The sequence below is a fragment of the Pipistrellus kuhlii genome, unplaced genomic scaffold (assembly GCF_014108245.1).
Source record: "Pipistrellus kuhlii isolate mPipKuh1 unplaced genomic scaffold, mPipKuh1.p scaffold_m20_p_3, whole genome shotgun sequence".
NCBI lineage: Eukaryota > Metazoa > Chordata > Mammalia > Chiroptera > Vespertilionidae > Pipistrellus > Pipistrellus kuhlii.
This window is the reverse complement of record NW_023425529.1, coordinates 23,386,097-23,408,796: the sequence shown is the minus strand read 5'-3', so window position 1 is coordinate 23,408,796 and position 22,700 is coordinate 23,386,097. Positions and strand designations below refer to the sequence as shown.

Here is a 22,700-nt window from a genome sequence, read left to right as displayed (position 1 = left end):
GAACATTAGGTGTTGATCAGGCTGGCAGAGGAGTGGTTAGGGATGATCAGGGTGGCAGGCAGAAGTGGTAAGGGGCAATCACGCAGAGGCAGATGATTGGTTGTAAGCTAGCAGTCCTGGATGTGAGAGGGATGTTCAACTGCAGGATGGGCTAAGGGACACCCCCCACCTCTATGCATGAATTTTGTGCACCGGGCCTCTAGTACAGAATAATGCTGAAGGGGGAGCTCTAGGAAAAGCTACTAAATACTAGTACACCTGAGTGAAGGGCTTTCCAAAAGGGGGAGGTCATTAAGGTGGGGATAATGGACCTTTGTGTTAAGAGTGGGGATAAGATGAGGTCAAATAGGAGTCACAGGTAAACCTCAAGGGGTCTATGGTGCCTGTAAGAGCACACATCACCCAGGGAGTGTCAGTGAGCCCTGGTTAAGCTGGGAGAATACCAGTCACTCATTCCCCTAGCTGTAATAAGTAGCCTCAGCTTCAAAAGTGCTTTTGATTTGGATATCAGAGTTCAAATCACCAGGCCAAAGAATCTGTTTCTTTACTGATTCTGTGTATTCAGATATCCTCTTAGGAAGAGAGTATGTCAGTAGGACATCTGAATGACTAAGTATTATTTTTTTCAAAAGTGACTGTACACTTCTAAGAGGACTATTTAAATTTCTGAAATGACAAATTTTTTTTTTGTCAACAATGGGAGGTTTTTCCTCTTCATTAATTACAAGGTAGGAGGTCATGAGGAAAAGTGTGATATATTAGTGGCATTTTTCTTTGCAGCTAAGTTGTATAATGAGTTATATTTAAGGCCTTGCTATACTTATATGTCTTGGCCATGTTTCACTCTGAAAAACAGAGTGATCTAAGCTGATTTCTACACAGGATGAGGTGACTCAAGAATGAATGTCAGTGTCTGTTATTTGTCTCCTTGGATGGACTCTGTATCAGTAGTCATCATGCCTTAATTCTGAGGCATATGGGGGAGAAAGAAGTCAGAACACTTGGTTTAAGTATAAGTATGAGGAGAAGTATCAAGCAAAAAGGCATAGGGAGAATGGACTTTCAGCTGTCCAACTGAGGCTGATATAATATACACTGTGAGGCCATTCAAGGAGGAGAGGATGCTTGGCACCATTGTTGGGCTCTCTGTGTGTTTGACAGTCACTAACTTACTTTCTGGTAATGGACTGCACATAAAATCTTTTGAGATATGGTAAGCATGGGGGAGAGAATAAATTTCCGTAGAGTTCTGTAAATAGCAAATGTGAAGAGGAGGAAGATGATTAGTGGAATTAAGATGAGAAGAGTGTTGGTCGTCTCCCAGGAAACTGTTCATTCAGGGCTAAGTACCTCTGAATTGAAGAATTTACCAGAATCCAGAAATGCTAAGCAACTATTACACTATTTGTTTTGAATTTAAGAAGAAAATTAGCTCTTAAAAATTGTTGAGGTGTGAATAACACTTTTTTACAGCAGTGAGAAGGCATTGTGAATACAGCACAGATGCAATAGAAATTCCGTCTGCAAAAGGGAGCATGGCAAAGCTTCTACTGGGAAAAAATTTAACTTTTATATTTGTGACATTTTTTATAGGCTTGAAAGCGAGTTTATGTGCTTGAAAATGTCGACATTTATGTTTATTTGTAGACATTCTTGGTGCACCCATCACTGATATTTCTGCATTTAATCCCCATTGGTTCTTCTGAAATCCATTTCTGGAAACCACGAAGACATAGGAAGCTTTTAATTCTGCCTATTTTCAAGTCTTGTGTGTGTCAGAAAAAATAAAGTCATAACTGCTCGTTACAATTTCACACAGCTAGATATGGGTAATTCAAAATGTAATAAACGGCAGATTCAATACCAAATATTTATAGGCAAAGGCATTCTGTGAAAAGTGGCCTATTTGCTATGATCTGGAAATATCTATATCCGGTGAATTGGGTTAGAATCTCTGTAACTTGTAGCAATGAGCTCAGTGGGAGTCAGAGCATCTCCCAATTGCCCCAATGATAGATTGCTGATGTCTATAAAGAACTGGACTTCTTTTAATTGCTCAACAAGGGAGAGAGGCAGATTTTTCTGAATTTCATAATATGGTCTTTTGGAAATATAGTTACAAATGCTTATTGAAGTTGTGCTTTCTGACATGATATATAATCGGCCATAAATTTGACACTTTTCCTCAAGAAAACACCATCTAATATCAGTCCCAATGGCATTACTTGAAGATGACCACCATCTAAGATCACTTACGTATAAAATGTTTACCAGTGGTAAATGACATATGACAAAACAACATGGAGTCAGTATTTTTACTCTTATGACTATTTAGAAAAAGATTAGTTTAAAATATAATAATGTCTTAAACATTCTTATATATTTAACATGTATTGATTGCCTATCATATGCAAAGTAGTATGGTAGGTGATTGAAGGGAATCAAATAAATTGAATTTTTTTCAGTGAATAACTGGAAATGTTATTCTACAAGCATGCTAGTTCTTACAAGCACTGCAGTTTAAACTTTAAATAAATTCACTCATGAAAAAGAAGGTCACATGCACAGCTCCTTCTAGTAAGAAAGTAATGAAAGTTCTAACCCACAAATCAGATTTTTGAAATATCTGCTACAGCAGTAGGAGTTATTTTAAAACAAAACTGTGTTTTTACAGACTTCTGAAATTTTATTTCCACTCTAAATCTCATGTAGGAATTGATTTTTTCACAATTCAATTTATTAAACAAATCTTTAATGATTGCCTATTCATGAGGTACTATGTTAGGTGGTAGATGTTACAAAGATAAATCTATTTCCTTTCCTCATATTTGTAGATATAGACTATAGCATCAAAACAAATAATGGAGCATGTCACACACACACACACACACACACACACACACACACACACACACCAGGTCAGAACTAATCTAACAAAGGCAATTTTAAAGATTTATGATGATTGTTCTGATAATATTGACTAAATGTGGGAACTAAAAACTGATAAAGAATTTTCTTAACATATTTATATTACCAAATATTTTTAAAGCAATAGGGGCAGAAAAAATCTTTATAACACTACTAAAATAACAGTACAATTATTAATTTTTCAATTTGATTTTAAAGCAAGTCTTGCCATGTGAAAAGTAACTAAGCTGATTTATTTAAAAACATTTTCCTTAATGGCATAGAGAATCATGCAATTAACTATCAAACATCCCAAGTATTATTAGTTTTAAATAGTTATGATTAAATCATCAGGTAATTTGCTCCAATAGAATATCTGAGCTCATAGTTGGCTTACTTTTCTGAAAATATAGTTGTAAAGTTGCAAATGTTTTTTCTTGGCAAAAAAAAAAAAAGGCCAGTAAACCAGGGAGTTATACTGTGCAATTTTACTTCAGCCAGAATTCCTTGATTTATTTTGTTTCTAGAAGAAAGAATTTAGCTAAATAATTTTGAAGTACTAAATGCAGAGAAATTGGCTGGTTAGAGAAGGAAAAGCAATTGTAACAGGTTCTGCCAGTAACTTTTCACTGCAAATGATCTAGTGGACAAGTTGAACATGAAACCTCCATTCAAACCCATTTCTTCACTTTTTTCCACTTCTACACTTTTTTTCCACTAACACTTTCAATAATCATGATTTATACTGAGCTACCTAAATTTTAGGATAAAATGTTCTCTTGATTTTTTTTCTCATTATGCTACATACTGCAAAATATTTAGTTTCAAGTAGGCTTTTTTATTGACATGAGAGCTGTGTTAATCACACATTATATACTTACTCTTTGGGAAACAATGGAAGAGAAGTCCAGGCCAATATCTCTGCATTGTTGGTTGCACAGTTAATCCCAAACAGTTTTATAGTGAGCATGGATTCCTTTGGAAGTGATTTTATTTCAAGAGGAAAAGTGATCCTTAAAATAAATTCAAAAAGTAGGTTATCAATTACAATGTTATTTCAGCAAGTACTCGAACATGTTTGTTTAATCTTGTAAAAATTAAAATATAGCATAAATACAAAGAGTAAGGAGATTTTTTACTCAGTGAGAATTGCAAAAATTATAATTTTTACATGTTAGATGTTTTTGTCAAAATTATGATAACTTGAGTATTTATCCTTTGCAAGCACAGAAGAATGATTAACATTGTCTTAGAGAATGAGGGGATAACCTGAAATGGGTAAATTGGTCATAATTAGATGGAGATTTAGAAAATAATATTCTAAGAAGAGAAAAGTACTTGGACGAAGTTATAGATATACAAATAAATTAAGTGTAGCTGATAAGTAATGAGTAACTCTCTGTGGCTAGAACAAGAGATGTGATCAAGCTGTGGAAAAGTTATGGATTATGGAATTGGTAAATAGGTGGTTGCCAGAATGTTTAAGAACCTGGTATTCCAGTTTTTCAAGTTTTTTTTTTTTTTCCTAATGACAAAAGGAAATATTTCAAGGAGATATTAAAAGTATAGAAAGTTGATAATAATTTTAAATATTAGTTATTCTGAGTTACTATGAGGTCCTAAAATTTTGGAGGTTGATTTTTGGAATACAATTTCTAGGTATGTCAAGGTGAAATGGCTCTAAATTCAGACCCTAGATGAATAGTAGATACAAGCAAAAATAATGAAAAAACCTTAAATTTGGGTATTGAAATCATCAGGATACATAAGAGAATGTTTAGAAGGTTATAAATGATACTAGAGGCCCGCTTCATGAAATCTATGCATTGCGGGGTGGGGGGGGCAGTTGTCTCTTAGCCCAGCCTGCACCCTCTCCAATCTGGGACCCTTAGAGGGATGTCCGACTGCACTTTTAGAGTAGGGCATAACGGGGTAGTAAGACATTCCTTTCACAATCCAGGACTGCTGGTTCACAACTGCTTGCCTCCTTGGCTTCCTGATTGCCTGATTGCCCCTAACCAGTTCTGCCTGCAAGCCTGATCGATCATCTCCTAACCACTCCCTTGCCAGCCTGATTGATGCCTATCTGCTCCCCTGCCAGACTGTTTGCCCCTAACTGCCCTCCCTTGCAGATCTGGTCCCTTCCAACTGCCCTCTTCTGCTGGACAACTTGTGTTCACATGGGGTCAGACATCTTTGACCACATGGGGGCACCCATCTTGTATGTTGGAGTAATGGTCAATCTGCATATTATTCTTTTATTAGATAGGATAGAGGCCTGGTGCATGGGTGGGGGCCAGCTGGCTTGTCCTGAAGGGTGTCCCGGATCAGGGTGGGGGTTCCCTTGGGGCATGGGGTGGCCTGGGCGAGGGGCCTGTGGTGGTTTGCAGGCCGGCTATGCCCCTCGGCGACCCAAGCAGAAGCCCTGGTATCTGGGGTTTATTTATCTTCTACAATTAAAACTTTGTAGCCTGGAGCAGAGCCAAGTCAAAGGGCTTGTATGCCTGTATGTAAGTATAACAAATGGACACATATAGTAGGGGGGTGATGGCATGTGCTGAGGTCACCAGGTAGAGGTCAATGGGGGAAAATGAAGATATATGTAATACTTTAAACAATAAAGAATTTTAAAAAAGAGTTGAACATCTGAAAAATAAAAGAAGAAATGACTAGGTTCTATGATAAGAGCCTCAAGATAAGTATGGTCTTTAGAAGAGGTGTATTTATGAAACAAAGAAATTAAATATGTATTTTTCAAAAGACTGAGGTGAGAGAATATGTTTACTAGAAAATGAGAAGGCTAGAGAGAAATAGGAAATTTGGAACAGAGATGGGTAGATAGGGGGAGATCCATGGAAACAGATTCACCAAGGGATGGAAAGAAGAGAAAAGTGAGTAGGAGAGCAAATGAGGCAGCTTAGATTGAGTAATATATCTGATGGCATAAGATATGAGGAATATGAACAAAATCTACTGTCCTTGTATATCCCAGTTGATCTTTGATGTCAACTTGTTTTAAGCATTGGGTAATTATTAGAGGACTAGAGGCCTGGTGCACAAAATTCATGCATGGTGGGGGTGGGGAGGGGGTAAGGGGTCCCTCAGCCCAGCTTGCACCCTCCTTCAATCTTGGATCTCTGGGTCCTAACTGCTTACATGCCTGCCTGCCTTTTTGCCCCAATCCCTCTGCCTAACTGCTTCATTGCCCCTAATCCCTCTGCTTACCTGCCTAATTGCTCCTAACCATTCTGCCTGCATGTCTGATTGCCCTTAACCATCTCTGCCATGGCCCCTGCTATGGTGGCTTCATCTAGAATGACATCCTGAAGACCGTGCAACTGTCCAGTCCAATTAGCATATTATGCTTTTATTATTATAGATTGACTAGAGCCCGATGAATGAAGATTTGTGCAAGCATAAGGCTTCCTTCCCCTGGTTACCAGCACCACCTTCTCTCTGGCCTAGAGCCACCTTTCCGCCTTTGTTCTGGCCAGAGCTTCCTCCCACCTCTCATTCTGTTGTATCAATTTGAATATTCCCTCCTTATTGGCTATTGGGGCAGTCATCTTTGTTGTGGAGTTACAGTCAATTTTGCATAATTCTGTCTTTATTAGATAGGATGATGGCCAAAGCCTATTATCCAATTGGAAATTGCTGACTGAGGTTGGCCCAGCTGAGGCCTCAGGTATTATTAAGCATCCTCTTGCACTAAGAATTGGCTGTATAATCAGGGTACTAGGGAGCAGTCTTTAATCAAAGTGTCAAATAAGACATTGGTAACCCCCTTTGCGAGTGGTTGGCAGCATCCAACCTCAGGAATAAGGAGAAATTAATTTAGCCCAGTGACCATGGCTAATGTTGTGGGTGGACACATCCCTTTCTCCAAGATGCTATTCAAAGAAATGAAAAGATCCAGATCTAGGGTGGTGACATAACAGCAAAGTAGAGGAAAGACAGAAAAAACTATTTTAGAGGTAAAATGGATAAATTAATATTTGACTGACAGCATATTAGTGGGACAGGACAATGAATAATTAAAGATGAGTTCTAGGTTTCTAGATTATATTCTAGTGGATGCCTTTAACTGAAATATGTAATTTAGGATATGATGTCATTAAATTAAGAATAAATCTGAGATGTCAATATGTAAACTGTGTGTGGAGAGGATGAGTCAGAGATTTGGACCTAGATACAACTGCATTTAAATAGTGGCTCCATGACCAATAAGATGTTCTTCCTTGAGCAATGAATTTAACCTTTTTAAGCCTGGCTTTTCCTTATCCATGATATGGAATGAAAATTGCAAAACACTTTATGTGGAAAAGGGTAGGTTGTATATCAGCATTATATTTATTATTCAATCAGTAGGGTAAATAAATTATATTATTAAAGATTAATAAAATTTATATTACTAAAAATTAGATTGTTAAATGTTTAGATAGCTAAAATAGAAAGTATTTATTTCATATTCTTTAATGCTCATAATATTTATTTAAGATAATATTAGCATATTTATAAACCCAAAAGAAGCTCTGAAAATCAATACAAGATGTTAATGATCCTGTGGAATTCACAGCAATTTCCTGAATGTTCTCTCTTTTACTTGTAATTGGCTTTCTATTCAGGTTTCATATTTCTGTGTAAGAATGGAAGCTATAAATTCACTTTATTCGTCAGATAATCTAGAATGTTCTTTTTTCCTATTGAGTCTGGCTTCTTCATGTATAACTTCACATATTAGTGAGCTTTTTATATTAAAAATGACAAAAATTCGATAGGTTACAGTGGATAGTTACTGCCAATCTCCATTCTGTCATCTTTTATTAATGAAAATAAATTCTTCTGGGGCAAGAATACACGCTTCCTAAATAGTTATTTATTTCTTGAATACACATGGATTTTTAAAGCCAGAATAATCTCACATTCACTGGGAAATCTTTTCTTGCAACTTCTACATGGCTATTGAAAAATCAAAGGAATGAACTTTTGGACAAAGAAAGGAAGAAAAATACTTTAAGAGGCAACTCGATAAGTGAAGTCACATTACTTTTTTTTTTTTTTTTTTAATCCAAGCAGCTGGCACTGACCTTGAGGTTTAACCATATATTTTCCTTACTCTACTACTGAAAAATGAGTGAACATTAAATTTTCCTTAAACAATTTTTCTTCTATAAGAGATACTTTTCCTAAAATCCCAGTAAATTTTTAATAGTGAAATAGGAGATTTAAAAAGTCACATATTTTAGAACTCTCCTTTAATACTGACATATAACAATAGGCCATTGTAAGGACTTTGACTTTTGTCTGAGTGAAACAGGAAGTCAATTCAGAATTTTTAAACATGACCTGACTTACATTTTAGAAAAGGTCATTTTAGCTGCTGTGTGAAAAGGATTATCAAGGTACAAGGGAAGCAGAGAGACCATTATTGGGCTACTGTGGTAATAGAGGAGAGAGATGATGATGGTTGAGACCAAGGAAAATGATGAGAAGTAATTTCCTGGAAACGTTTTGAGAGAGCCAATAGGATTTTCTGCACACAGTGTCCGAGAGTAGGAGATTGAGGTTAAGGATTTGACCCAAATAACTGGAACTGAAAATGATCACCCACAGTGGCCATCTATGGGTGGATAAAGTTTAGAATATAAGACCGACAGTTCAGTATTATACACGTTGCAAATGTAAATGTGGAGTATGTGACTGATGCCTGGGTTAGTGATATAAATTTGGAAGTTGCTGGTGTACAGATGGCATTTAAAGCTATGTGACTATAAGAGCAAATAAAAGATTGAGAATAGCAACAACGGAGAAGAGGCTCAAGGGCTAAGACCATTAGCACAGTGTCTGGGAGAAGAAAACAAGATGGAGAAGATATGTCTAAAGAGGGAGGAGGAAAGCTAAAGAATGTAGGAGACAAGTGTGGAGCATATTTAAATATGGAGGGTGAGATCAACAGTGACAACTATTCCTAGTACATGTGTAAGATGAAGACGGAGAAACAAACATTAGATTTAACTATGCAGGTCACTGGTGCCTCTAATAGGCAATTTCAGATGAGCAGAGGTGATGAAAGCCTGATTGGAATATGCTTTAAAGCAGAGGGGGAAAAATGGAAGAAAGTGAATATAGAGAACTCTTTGGAAGGGTTTTACTACAAAGCAGAGAAAAGAAAGGGGTGGTGGCTGCTGGTGGGAGAATGAAGTAGATTAGCAATTTTCAATCAGTGTGGCATAAGAATTTTTAAAACATGCAATGCCTGACTCTTTAGTCTGGGGCACTGACTTCTTTCCCTTTAGATTAGGGGTGTCGAACTCAATCAGAGAAGGGGCCAAAATCTAAAATCCAGCCTAAATCGCGGGCCGAATGGTTTACTGAACGGTCATAAACTGTCATTGTGATGGAAACGCAGCGGAGTGCAGTGATGACAGCGCGGTGCGGGCCACATTGCAAGGCCTGGCGGGACAGATTTGGCCCGCGGGCCTTGTGTTTGACACATGTGCTTTAGATTGTAAAAATAAATAAATAAATAAATAAATAGTAACAGCCAACACAACAATAGCTGTACAGCGTGAATGCCCTATCTTGATGCATACATATAAAATATAGGTCATATAAAAGAGTTGCATCTTATTGGTTATATGGCATAATAAGCTTGCATCTGATTGGTTCATTCTTTGTACCAGAAATCCTTATATATACATATAGGCACTTGATTTTTTTTAAAGTCACTATGGAGCAAAAAGGGTAGAAAATTACCTTATTATTTTTTGTAAATCAATCAAAATTACATATATATATATATATATATATATATATATATATATATATATTGTTTTGTTTTTTTATCAAATATTCAAAAACTGTAATGTATTTTTTGGTGTACCACAGAATTTTAGTTTATATGTGCTGGATGCCATGAGATGAAAAGGTTAAAAAATTCTGGATTAGAGTTTTTTAACAAGTATGTTTTTATTGATTTCAAAGAGGAAGAGATATAAAAACATCAATTGAAAGAGAGAATCATTGATCCAATACCTCCTTAATGCCCCACACTGAGGATAGAGCCCGCAATTGGGCATATGTCCTGATCTGGAATTGAACCATGACTTCCTGATTTATAGGTCTATGCTCAACCACTGACTCAAACTGGCCAGGCTTGCTTTTAATTTAGGATATGATAACTATTTTAGAATAAATACTCTGCCTAAAATTTTATTTGTTGTAAGAAATAGTTTGGAAATCACTATAAAACATTAACTTTGAAGACAGAGTGGGCAATTTATTGATTGTGGAACTTGGGGCAAATTAATTAATCGTTATAAACATTGATACGCTGATCTGCAAAATGGATATGACAATAGCTGCTGTATATATATTTTTGTTTTTAAGTGGAGATGAGATAATACATTTGGGGGTTATACTATGATGATTAAAATATAATAGGTAGTCAAAAAATCTATGCCACATATTATTAAACAATATAATTTTTGTCTGTAGATTTATAGTACAATAATGAAATGTACAATTGATTTTAGTATAATGGCACATGTTAATAAAATATATAAAGAATGCTAAAGGCACTAGAAAATGGTAAATAACTATTTTTTTATGAAAATTATATAAAACAAAAAAAAATTGGGGTTGAAGTAACTAACTATTAGAGAAATCAAATAAGTTATCCCAGGAAATAGAACAATTGTGCAGTCTTGAAGGAAGAGAAGAAACATATATCAAAGTACTTATTCCAACAACACTAATTATCTTTAATTTATTTTTATTTTTTTCTTTGAAATTTACTTTAGAATTGGGTTTTTCTCTTAAATTGTTTAAATGATGGAACATAGCTGTCATATGAAAATAAATGATTTTTGAAACAACCAGTAATAAGTTTTAATCAGTTAAGAAGACGAATTTTAGTGATTGAGCTTGATAACATTTTTGGGGAGTCTCTTATTACACAAAATTCATTCATTTGCCCAGATACACTTACTGGCCTCTTATTCTGTCTGGTGATGTTAAAACTACAATAACATATTTTAAAATAAAATTAAAAAACAAAATTAATAAAAGATCTTTTTATTAGTTAGCAGATACAAACAGCTATATAGACAAATACATTCAGTAGAGGACCATGAAGGAGTAGTTTGAGGTTTGACTAATTGAAAAATATAAAAAGGTGGCCACTTTTTGGAATGATACAGGGAAGGGTTTATAGAGAAGGTATTAAAGTCCTTGAGAACGCCTAATTGTTTTTTAGTTAGGCGTTCTCAAGGACAGTGGGGGCAAATGAAGGACCCCTAGCAGAGGTGAAATTTCTCAGTTCATATTTAGGGTAAGCAGATCAGATACAGGGAGTGGCTGGGTACAGGGGCAAGAGTAGGGCTAACTCCAGAGATGAAGATTCAGAGACAGGCAGGGGAAAAACCACAGAAGGCCTTGTGTGCTAGGCTAAATGACTTGTATTTTACCCAATGGGAATTGGAAACCACTACAGAATGTTACAACCAGAAGTGACTCTGCAATGGAATGGGATTTTATAATTGAAGGTCAAGCATCTGGTCAAAGTAATTAAGACTTAACCAAAGCAGGCGAGACAAGGGTATCACAGTCCTAGAATAAGGAAGATTTGCTTTGGGATTGAACAACCAGGGGGTATGTAAGAACTGAAGCTCACATGCTATGTCTGAGGACATGTCTGCATTGATTGAGATAACACTAAGAGTGAGGTAAATGGTGTCATCTAATGGCATCGTAGGACTTTTAGAAATCGTGTCAATTATCGTTAGGAAAGTACAATTTTGGGAATCAAATGATCTCCCGAGAAAGCCAGACTTTCAGAAAGGTCTGATAGAGAGTGAACTGAGACATTTTCTTCTACTTGAAATGGGAAGAAAATTGACTCTGAATGAGCAATGGATACCTGAAAAAATGACCGAATGATAAAGGGTTAGTGTAATGGGAACAGCAGGAAAAAGAATCAGTAACCATGAAAAGAGTCATAAATGGTAGTTTATGAGTCCCCTGAGATTCTAATTAAAATGAGGGCTTGAGCTGAAGGAAACAGAGAAGAAGAGGCAGGCCAGGATAATGTCAAGAAGGTACTTGTCTTTATTGATACAATAAAGTTCTATAAAATGGGGAAGTAGGAGCCAGCCATCCCAAATTAGGTGGCATTCTATACAATGCACAGGTAATTACTGTCAAAATACTTGATTGTTTAAACAAACTTGTACCAATTGGCTTTTGTAGGGAAATGAATATTACATATGTTATTTGGTAATTTCTTTCTTCTTTGATATATCTGGAATCTATCTCCCTCCAACTCCAAATAGGAGGTACTCCTTTTATCCACAGTCTGTGAATAGTTAATAATCCTCCCTTTTCCAATTTCCTTCTTTGATCAGTTAGATAATGTGGATTGGACACTTGTCTAGGTTTTTAAATGGACTTTTACTCTGTTGAGTTGAACAGTTATCTATTTAGCCCTAGCATATGTATCACATCACCAAATCAAATTAACTGCTTCTTTTTAAATCACATGCTTCACTTAAAAACAAACAAACCTCTGATATTTATTAGATAAGTAATCCTGCCAGAGAAAAGATTAAACTTACGTTTCATCCCAGTTGACCAAGAAAAAGAACAATTTTTTCACTGGAATATTTCTGTAGTTTCTCACTTGGAACAGCTTCTTTCCAGCATAAGTAAGCCAACAGGAAAATGAAAATGCTTTATAGCTAAAAAGAAACAACATTGATTCAATAAGCTGAATACTATCCAGAAACAAATTTTCTCTATGGGTCAATTATTGTTATAGTTAAATGTCAAATGGTAAAGTGCTATTTGCTTGTATGAAGTTTGATTTAAAAATGACTTTAAGAATTTATGTTGGATGATGTCAGCAAGAAAGCAGAATAAGAAGCCCCAGATTCTCCTTCCCCAATGGAGACACTGATTGAAAAGTAATACATGGATCATTCCCTTTGAGAACAATCCAGAAAAAAGTTAAGAGGCTCCTGCGCCATAGAAAAGTTCAACCACATAGAAATCAGTAAGAAAATTCATGGTATTTATTTTCCAGAGGCCCTCCTCCAAGCAAACCAGAAGGAAGCTCCCACCTCCTGGCCTTCCCTTGGGATGGAAAAAGAAGACTGCAACATATATCCAGCACTCAGACATTTTGGTATCTACCCAACTGACTGGTTACTATTCAAGTGCTGAATAGGAATGGGTGCCAGTGTGGGGCCTCTGAGAACAAACACTTGAATAACCAGTTGGTCAAGCAAGAGAAAAGCGACCCGCCAATGTAAAAGAGAGATCTCATAAGTTTATCAGCAGATTTCCCCGGAGAAACCTTACAGGTCAAAAGGGAATGGGCTGATATAGTCCAAGTTCTAAAAGAAAAACTGTAAATCAAGAATATTCTATCTGGCAAAACTGTTTTCTTAACTTTAATTGACTTAATCAGCATGATCATATAAATTTAACATAAGGAATTAAAAAATATTACTCTAATTATGTTATTCAAGAAAATACTATATGATAGATTCAACCTAAATTCTGGTGATGCTCCATGCACAATTGTGGTTAATTTCTATTGGAACTAAAGCTACTTTGGCTAATTTCCACCTTATCAAGATACTGATCTCACAAACTGTCACAACTTGATGGGGATTAGAGTGAATTTTTCCCCTATTTTTAATTACTCTCCTCTTCCTGTACGTGTGACCCCCCCCCCTCTCTCTCTCCCTTTCTCTCTCTCTCTCTTCTATGAATTGGCATTAGTCATTTAGATTCAAACTTAAAAACAAAATTTTAAGATAGGATGAACATTTTCCATTTCCATAACAATATATTGAGCACATGCAGTCATTTTTAATACAGAGAACGGGAAAAGACTCGAGGGAAAAGGAGTTACTAATTAAGGAAAAAGGTTTTAAAAATGATTTTAAGAATAAGCATAGATATATTCTAATTACATTTAAAATTTTCTGAAATATTTGCCCTTGCCAATAAGAACAAGAAAAATTATGCTGTAATTAGAAGCTATGTAAATATTAATGAGCACTTTTGTGAAAAATTCACCACCACTCACCCATGCACCCAGGTCTCTGGAATATTGTGAGCTGCATATACTGTGAAGCTAAGGTGGGGATGGAGCCCAGGATCCACACAGGAAACAACAGCAGGTGCAGGTAGAGGCTGGAAGTCTGTATAAAAGCTGTTGCAGTAGACTTCAATCAGCTGGTAAATGGATGTGGACAGTTCAGTTGTCACTTTTTCTATCAAACCTGAGGGGGAAATGATAGAAATTAGATAATCTGTGAAGGGCAATATTTATAACTCTGAAATGTTTTATAATAAAATTTAAGTAAAATTTAATTAAAATATGACCCTCCTCCAACTGAAGCCAATTAGCCATCTGGCCCTCCATACGCAGCCTGGGTTAGGTGCTGATTATATTGATAATCAATGGGCTTTCATATCTTCAGCTGCAGAAATTTCAGAAGCACAACATTTAACACAAATCAGAGTTTTTAATTATTAATTTGGGATTCTGTCATTTGCAATCGTTTTTAAGTTATCTTTTGGAATTCACACACACACAAAAAAAGAGTCATGTTTGCTACATGGCCTATAAGTTCTTCTAACGAATTTCATCTAAAAGTTACTCATAATAAATTTGATTATGCTATGGCATTTACCATTCACTAAACACTAAACACATAGCATACCTTGCCCTCCTATGAATAGAGAATGGTATTAGTACATGGCTAGAAGCTGAAATAAGCTCAAAATGAATGATTTATGATGTTTACTACATCTAGTCAAAATCAAAATGAAGTTTTACTGGACTTGTATCTCTGATTACTTAAAGGGCATTTATCGATTTTTCCTAAAAGTGACCTGAAGTGTTATGAAGGAAGAAAAATAGAAAGAAAAGAAAAAAAAAGACTAAGAACAGGGGCTAGCAGTTCAATGACAGCACATGAAAAGAGTCACCTAATTAAGGAATGCAAGGTAAGCTTTCTGAGAATGACTTTCTTTCTCCTGATAAACTCTCTTTGCTGGAAAAATTCCTGCCTGAGAGGAAGGAAGTAAAAGAGTCTGATGAAATGTACCAGGTAGAACTGGTGGCCTTCAATCCACGTCAGGAAAGATGGCACCATTCCATTGGAGACGCTTCTGAGGACGGGAACAGCATCCTCGGGTTCGGTGTCAAACCCCTTAATGGGCCAGGGAACAGCATTCACTGCTGGCTTTTTGCAGGCAGCAATGACTGGCCCCAGGATTAGAATCTTCAAAGTACACACTACTTGCAATTACCTTGTTTTGATATTCAACTATAGTAGTATTTTAAAAATTAAATGAAGAAACTCCAATGTAAATGCCCACACATCATTTTTTACCCAAATGACAACAATCTTCAGCAAATAGTCAAGTGACAAAAGGGATTTAAGAAACGAAAAGAATGTATGAAGCGAAATGTGAAGAATGTCGAGGTTTCCTCTTCCTCCTCCTTGAAGAATAAAATAGGGACCCGGTCCCCTTGCCTGGGGCAACAGAATCTAGAAGGGGGCAGGAGTCACATGGCTAGCTTGGTCAGGACCAAAAACCTCTCAGTGGGGGTCTGCCCAGGTCCCATCGGTCAGGCCTCACCCAGTCCTGGAATCAGGCCTTCTTAAACCCCCTGTTTCATCCCAGTAGATGAGACTATGGCAGAAAACCATGCGGAAAAATCAGTCTGATCTCAACTGAATGTTTCCTTTATCCATCCCCGGTCAAATAATAAGTATCAAAATGCTGCATTTTAGATGTTTCTCTCCTGCCAGCGCCTACTGAAAAAATGAGGTGTAATTACAGCAGGGCCCAGGGAAGGAAGACAAAGGGCAGGGCCCTTCTTTGTGGGCGAAGCAGGGTTTCTTGTCTGACATCACAACCACGTGTCCCTGAGGGTACTGAGTGCCCCTGAGCCACCAGGTGGGCAATGCTGCACAATTCATTCGAGGGAGAGGAGGAGACAACCTTTAAGGGGAAATGGCGCAGCACAATGGGATGGAGTTAGTGGTTGAGGTTGATGTGGCAGAGGAAGACTTTGTAACCATCCTCCTGCTGCTCATGAACCCTGATTAATTCAAGAGCCAGATCTCATTAATTCAAGAGCCAGTAGTTCCGAAATTTGGTTTCGAGATCTGGGCCCCTTTTGGTACCACTGCATAGCCTCCAGCTTCCATTCAGACCTGGGATGAGGTGGCATGAGGCAGGTGCTTTCCCTCAGCTGCCTGGCGGGTGTTTGCTGATGATGTGGGTGATTCCTGTGGCTCCCGACATGGAGGAAGGAATGGTTTCATTAAACGTCAATCCCGAGTTTACAAGTTGGAGACTCAGTGGGTCAGGATGCAGTCCTTTTCCAGGAAAGTGTCCAAGTCGTGGTGGGAGTGCCGATGAGGAAGATGGGCGGCATGGCCTTGCTTGGCAGTGGTCCAGCCTGGACACCAGTTCTTATCCAGATCCCAGGGGTTGGGCAGGGACAGTGGTCAGCAAACACCTTTGTGGACAGCAGTGTGCCAATGCACAGGCATTTGGGTACTCAGGAGAGAGGTCAGCTTCAGCGTGGACCCACATCCTGCCCCTCAGTAGCTCTGTCCGTAACTAAACGTTTTATGTTGTTCAACTGGTGCTGTTATTCACTTAGCTATTTTGTAATTTTCTAGGAAATTTATTTGATGGCTACATTTTACTTATTTGCTATCTTTTTAAAATTGTGCCCTTTAAAAATTTTTAGATTGTGCCATTTGAAACAGCGAGAGAGGACAAGCTTGGTGATAGAGCTCTAATTAAAATCCTCTGAGAAATCAGCAGTAGCAATTAATGAGACAGAGCAAGACGGCAGCATAAAATAGCCCCAAAAGGAGCATCATCACACTCAGGAGACCAACCCACAGGGATTCTACTGAACAACAGGCCGTAAATCATCGCACACTCATAGAAGCATCTTGTGTCCTGGTGCCTGGTGCTCTGAAGCAGAAGCACAGACTCCCTGTTAATAATCCCTCAAGTTGTGCAAATAAACACACACACAAAACAGATCATAAAGTGAGGTCAGAGATCTCATTAATTCAAGAGCCAGCATATATTTCGGGGACTCATAATTATTTCAATATTTATTCAAACTCTACTCTTTGCTTTTTGAGCAATATATATAGCCTTTGGTTATAATTTGCTTCTTCCAGGCAGTACAGAGATGCGTGTCTATGCATTATGCTTTACTTCCAAATGCATTTCATGAAGAATGCATTTCAAAGATCATTAGACATGTATTAAACACCAAAGATACTGGGCTTGATGGCAAAAGATGGAGGGATAATGTTTATTACCCCTGATTTTACTTTGGGAAAAAATGTTCTAGTATAATGAAATAAAGAAACAATGACAACACGAAATTAAACACATTAATTAGAATCTATGATGATTTAGTATATAGAATGTAAGACTCTGGGAGCATTCCTGTGCAATTTTATGGGATATTACATTCCAATTCCCAAGAAATTCCTATGAGTGAAGGGATTTTATTCCAACATCCCTAATAGAAAGGAAGGAAGGACTAGCTCCATGTTGGCAGACCCCAGGCTTGCTCACTCCACATTCTATCACTTAGCCTTTTGTTAGTATTATTGTTGGGGAGGGCCACCCCACCACCTTCACTCCCTCTGTGGTGTTATGCAGTTTTATGAATGCCTGGAACAGCAATTTTCCCACTAGCACAGGTCTTTTTCTCTCTGTCCTTGTCATCCCATTCTCCTCTGTGATGGGAAGTGGCAGTTCTTCAAATATAATTGAATGTCTTCTGAGCAGTGAGAATTAGAGTTGAAAGGATGTCACTTTGAACATAACTTTCTACTGACAATGATTAAGAGTATGGAGAACAGGTCATAGTTCATATTTGCATTTCCCTATCACTTCTGAATCCTAGGGTGCTAGCTGAGCATATGTGAGTTTGTTGCCTTGAAGATACTGAGTGTTCATCTGCCTGTGTGAAGAACAACCCTGGCCACACCCTGCACATTAAATACTATTACATCTTTAATGCTTCTAAGGAAAACTGAGGATCAAAGAGTTTAATTATCTAAGATCATAAAGTTAGAAAGTGGCAGAGTTGAAATTCAAAACCAGTTCTGCCCAATTCCAAAGTCTTTCCTTTACTAGTTTATCCTCTGTGAAGGCAAAGTCCTCCTGAGGCTTGCAGTTCTAGGGCTTCTCAGACCCTCTGGGAACACTATATCCCAGAACGAAATTCTGCGATGGTCATGATAGATTGGTCTTTCAAACAGAGCTTGATTTTAAATTTTAAGTCAGTGAGTTTAAAGAAAGACACCTGATACTTTCCGACATTTTTACACCAAAATATGATTCACTAAAGAACCTTTTACAGTTTCTTAAAATGGTCATAAGGGTATTTTTCAGTAAGCCTATCATTTTTATAGATCTCTTGTTTTTTACTATATTAAAAAAAAGTCAGGTTAAAAATTTAGAGAGTGTGGATAGTTATTCACTCGCTGAATAATAGCTTCATCAATAAAAATAGTTTTAGCATTGCATTTCCCCCTCGAAAACCATTTGTGTATGTTTGTGATCATAATATTTGGATAAAAAAATTTTTTAAATTGTTTATTTTTGGCTCTATAACTTAAAAAGAAGCACATTTGGGTACATGCATGTTTTACCTTTTGTTGAAGTCTCTGAATTTTGAAGAAAACTCTAAAAAAGAAAAATAGGTGCAAGGCATACTTATTATTCAGAAAACAAATTTACAAAACAGTTAAACTAATAATATCCAAAACTAAAACTGAAATTTCTCTGAAATGATAAAAAGACATAGTGTTTCTTGGTGTCATAAATAAATGTTGCTTATTAAACAGGAAATCTAAATTACAATATGAACGAAAGCCTAAATCCTTGTAATGAACAATCTAGATTATTTGAGTTTTTAAAGAGAAATTTCCAGAATAGGCTCAACCTTTTTAGTATGATTAGAACAGTTCTCCATTGCCTATGCTCAATCCCCCTCCACAACAGTGACCAATCTTTTGATATAAGTGGATTTCTAATTCTTTCTCTTTGATGTATTCAATTCTCATTATTAACCGTCATTCAGATGCAATTATTGGGCTGCCCCCAAAGAGTGCTGAATGAAAGTGCACAAAATCATACAAATTCACTATGTAGTTTCATTTCTTTCTTTTTTAGCAGATTAAAAAATGATAAGAAAACACGAGATAATATCCTTGAAAACCTATCTGAAATTATTTATTTTGTTGTCATTTATGTTTACATTCATTATTGTGGTGGTTTTGTTTATTCCTCTATTTATTGGTTTGTTTTTGTTATCTTTGTTGAAGGCCTAGATTATTTTAGTGGTTTATGATTTACTGGTTATAACTTCATTATCATAAACTATATAAGGTGATTCATAAATTCACTAAAAATAAGGTTTCCAATCCAAAAGCAAATTCATTTGTTTAATAAGGTCTATGTTAAATGACACTAAATTTTTAAAATGTTGCTTTGGAAAGTTTGTTTTTAAGTAAATCCAATGAATGAAAAGCCTGATTTCTCAAACAAATAAATTAGGGAATAATTGTTTTCATATAACAAGAAATTTGCTATGGGATTCCTTTAGAGAGAAAATACTCCTATCATGTTTAAAATGTAATTTGATTTATATACGACTCATTTAAAAGCATTATTCACAGGAACCTTTTCAGCAGCATTTTGCTTGGGTAAAATATTTCATGTGAGCTTAGTTCCAGCCATTAGTCTTAATAATTCCACATAAGATCTTTATCCCATTCCTGTGTGTTAGCCTGACTTAATTAGAATTCAATTTATTCAGAAATAAAAACTTGTATTTTAAAATCACCATGACATCCACCTACAGAGCAATGTGTAAGACCATATTTTTCACTTTATGGTTCATTTATTATATGAGCATTTAGTGAAAATATATTACGTGGGATTCTGGAATATAATTTTGACAGATGGAAAATTGTTTCCAGTGCTGAGTGGGAGCATGAACTAGAGTACACTTGCCTTTGTGATATGATTTTTCATCTTGCCCAAACTTACATTTAATAAAAACCTAATTACTTCCCTGAGTGGCAGGGAAATAGTCTCTTATAAGTTGACCAAAAAGTGTAGCTACGAGAAAAGAAAGCTTCTCAAGTTTGACTGAGTTGGTAGAAGACTCATCTGTGTCAGTATTTCTTTAGTCTTGGCTCATGGTGGCTGGATAGACTGATTACTTTGGCATTGTAAACTGAAGTTGGTTAACACTCACATTCTGTAAAAATGTGCTTACTATTGTGCCAATCTTCCTAAGTAGGTGGGTTAATAATTAAGGTAGAATGGGAAAATATATGAACAAAAAATCTGAATGAAGGTGATATAAAATAAGGAGGCTTTTAGAGTGTGCCTAAAGTAAGTAGAATCTGTTTATTGGAAGATATCGAACTATTGATTTTGGTCATTGATATGTCTCAAATAAAACTGATACATGTCAACTCTTTTCTTCATTTCTATGCATGGGTAATGACATATAATTTTGTGTTCAAAAAATATATAAAAAATGTGAAATGTGAATGAGCTTTCCTTGAGAATGGGAATTGTTTATAGTTTTCCTAGGAAATACTCAATTTTTCCTTGAAGGATAATTTTGGCTTCAGATACTAGTATATTGACAGTTTGATATGTCAGAGAAAATTGTCATTTGTAGTCTTTTAAGAAGTTTCAGAAAATGAATGTTTTAAAGGTAAAGCTTTTAATCTAGTAATATCGCAACATCATTTGAAATGCTTCCTGCTAAAATTAGATTTTCCTCATTCTTTGATCAGTCCTTGGTTTCAGCTGATTAACTGGGAGCTGGACATAAAAATGGATGAACAACCGAGTGTTCTTAACAGTTGGGAAGACATGTGTTCACATTCAGGCATCTGGTCTCCTCCTCTGGCAAAGGCTCACACATGTCATGAGGCTGGCTGGAATCGATAGCCCTGAGGTAATGGGGACATACGTAAGTGGTGCTTGTGTGAATTAACACCACCCTGGCCACATGGGGAAAATTCTCAGAAACTTCCACCAGCACCATCCCCACTACCTCCAGTAACAATAATGACTCTCAATCAAGACACTATCTTCAGGATGATCACTATTATTATTTTACATGAATTTAATTATTAATTACACACATTTTTCTAATACTTAGATAATATAACAAATTATTAACATTATTTTTAATACTTGCAAGAACTCTGCAAATTCTGTTTTGTTTTTCAGTTTTAGGGATGGTTAAAACTAAACATCAGATAAATGAATGAATTTTCCAAAGGATATTCAGCTAGAAAGTGTTAGATCTTGAATTTAAGTCATGTTTGCATAACACTAAGATCTTTGTATTTTATTATCCACTTTAGGTGTTCAAAATGTCTCCAACACATGATAATCTAAGAGAAACTAATTGTTTGTTGAAAGTAAATTTTCACTACCTTGTTATCATGATTAACTTTAGTTATTGGAAGCTTCTTTTAACATTATACAATTCTTAAGTTTTTGAGTTTATCAAGATATTTATCTTCAAAACATATTGGTGCTAGGTTTTTCAAGACTACAGTATAATTTTCCCACTCTGACACAGAATAGAAAAATATGATTGGATTATATGAACTCACATCAGATTTCTTACCTTGTTATCATTTGTGAAAACCATGGATCTTAATATCTTTACACAAACAATTTTGAAGACTAGGAAATACTCAATTTCTCCTTGAAGGATAATTTTGGCTTCATTTTTTTTTTCCATAATTGGAAAATGTAAGAGTAGATATTTCCAAACTAAGAAACATTTAAGGAAATAAATGCATGTCTATCTGAAACATTTAAGTTTGGGATTTATTCATTATAGTGTTTAAATGTTGATTTTTATTGCTTTGTGTTTTTAGTTTTTGATAAATGTTTATCTTGGAAATCTTATAGTCATCATTTTTCCTGTCCATGCATGCAAATAAGGTACATAATTGTATATATTCATTATTACTAGCTAATCACACAAAAAATTTAATTAAAATAAAACATAGAAAGTTCAACTTTAAGACATTACTGATTTTTTTCATAGTTTACCTATTTGAAACAATAAGCATAATTACTTATATATATATTAATATAATTGCCCACTTTTTAAATCAATTTTTGAAATGTCAAGGCTGGCTTATTCAATGTAATACAATATGTGCTGTTCCTTTCCATGCAAGTAAGGATGCAGGTAATCTTTCTCTTACAAAAGTTCATATACACTGGAATGTGTATAGAGGCCTGGGTTCAAATCTCTATTAATGACCTATGCACAAGCAGGATAGGCATCTGATTTTAATAATAAAATGAGCATTAAAATACCTAGTCGTCAGCATTGCTATGAGGAAGAACTGCAATAAAATAAAACCCAAGTTAAATAATATTTTAGTGAAACTATTTTATTATTGCAATGTACTATCAGGGACTTGTTATTATTATTTTTATTATCATAATCATCACACTCAGTGTATCTTTCTGCTTAATCCCTTGCTAAACAAATAATAAGATTGAATGAATTCATCAAACCAGATTTCCTATTCTTTTTCTTGGGTATTAACCATATATCAGACTTTTTGAGCTTAAAAAAAAAAAATCATGTAATATTTATTTTTTTTTTTAATTGAAAAAGAAGAAAGGAAATCATTGCAGGTTGTGGGATCATAGAAGCA

General features: G+C 35.8%; 1 protein-coding gene across 1 annotated transcript in view; it reads right to left on the bottom strand.

Moving 5' to 3' along the window:
• The window catches only part of PIK3C2G (phosphatidylinositol-4-phosphate 3-kinase catalytic subunit type 2 gamma), a 264,337-nt gene that overhangs the window by 185,603 nt on the left and 56,034 nt on the right, over nt 1–22,700 (bottom strand). Inside the window, exons 10-13 of the mRNA XM_036458057.2 lie at nt 18,633–18,666; nt 14,003–14,198; nt 12,522–12,644; nt 3,789–3,920 (exon numbers count right to left, since the gene is read on the bottom strand). Of these exons, the coding sequence (XP_036313950.1) occupies nt 3,789–3,920; nt 12,522–12,644; nt 14,003–14,198; nt 18,633–18,666 (485 nt within the window). The remainder of the gene's footprint in view (nt 1–3,788; nt 3,921–12,521; nt 12,645–14,002; nt 14,199–18,632; nt 18,667–22,700) is intronic.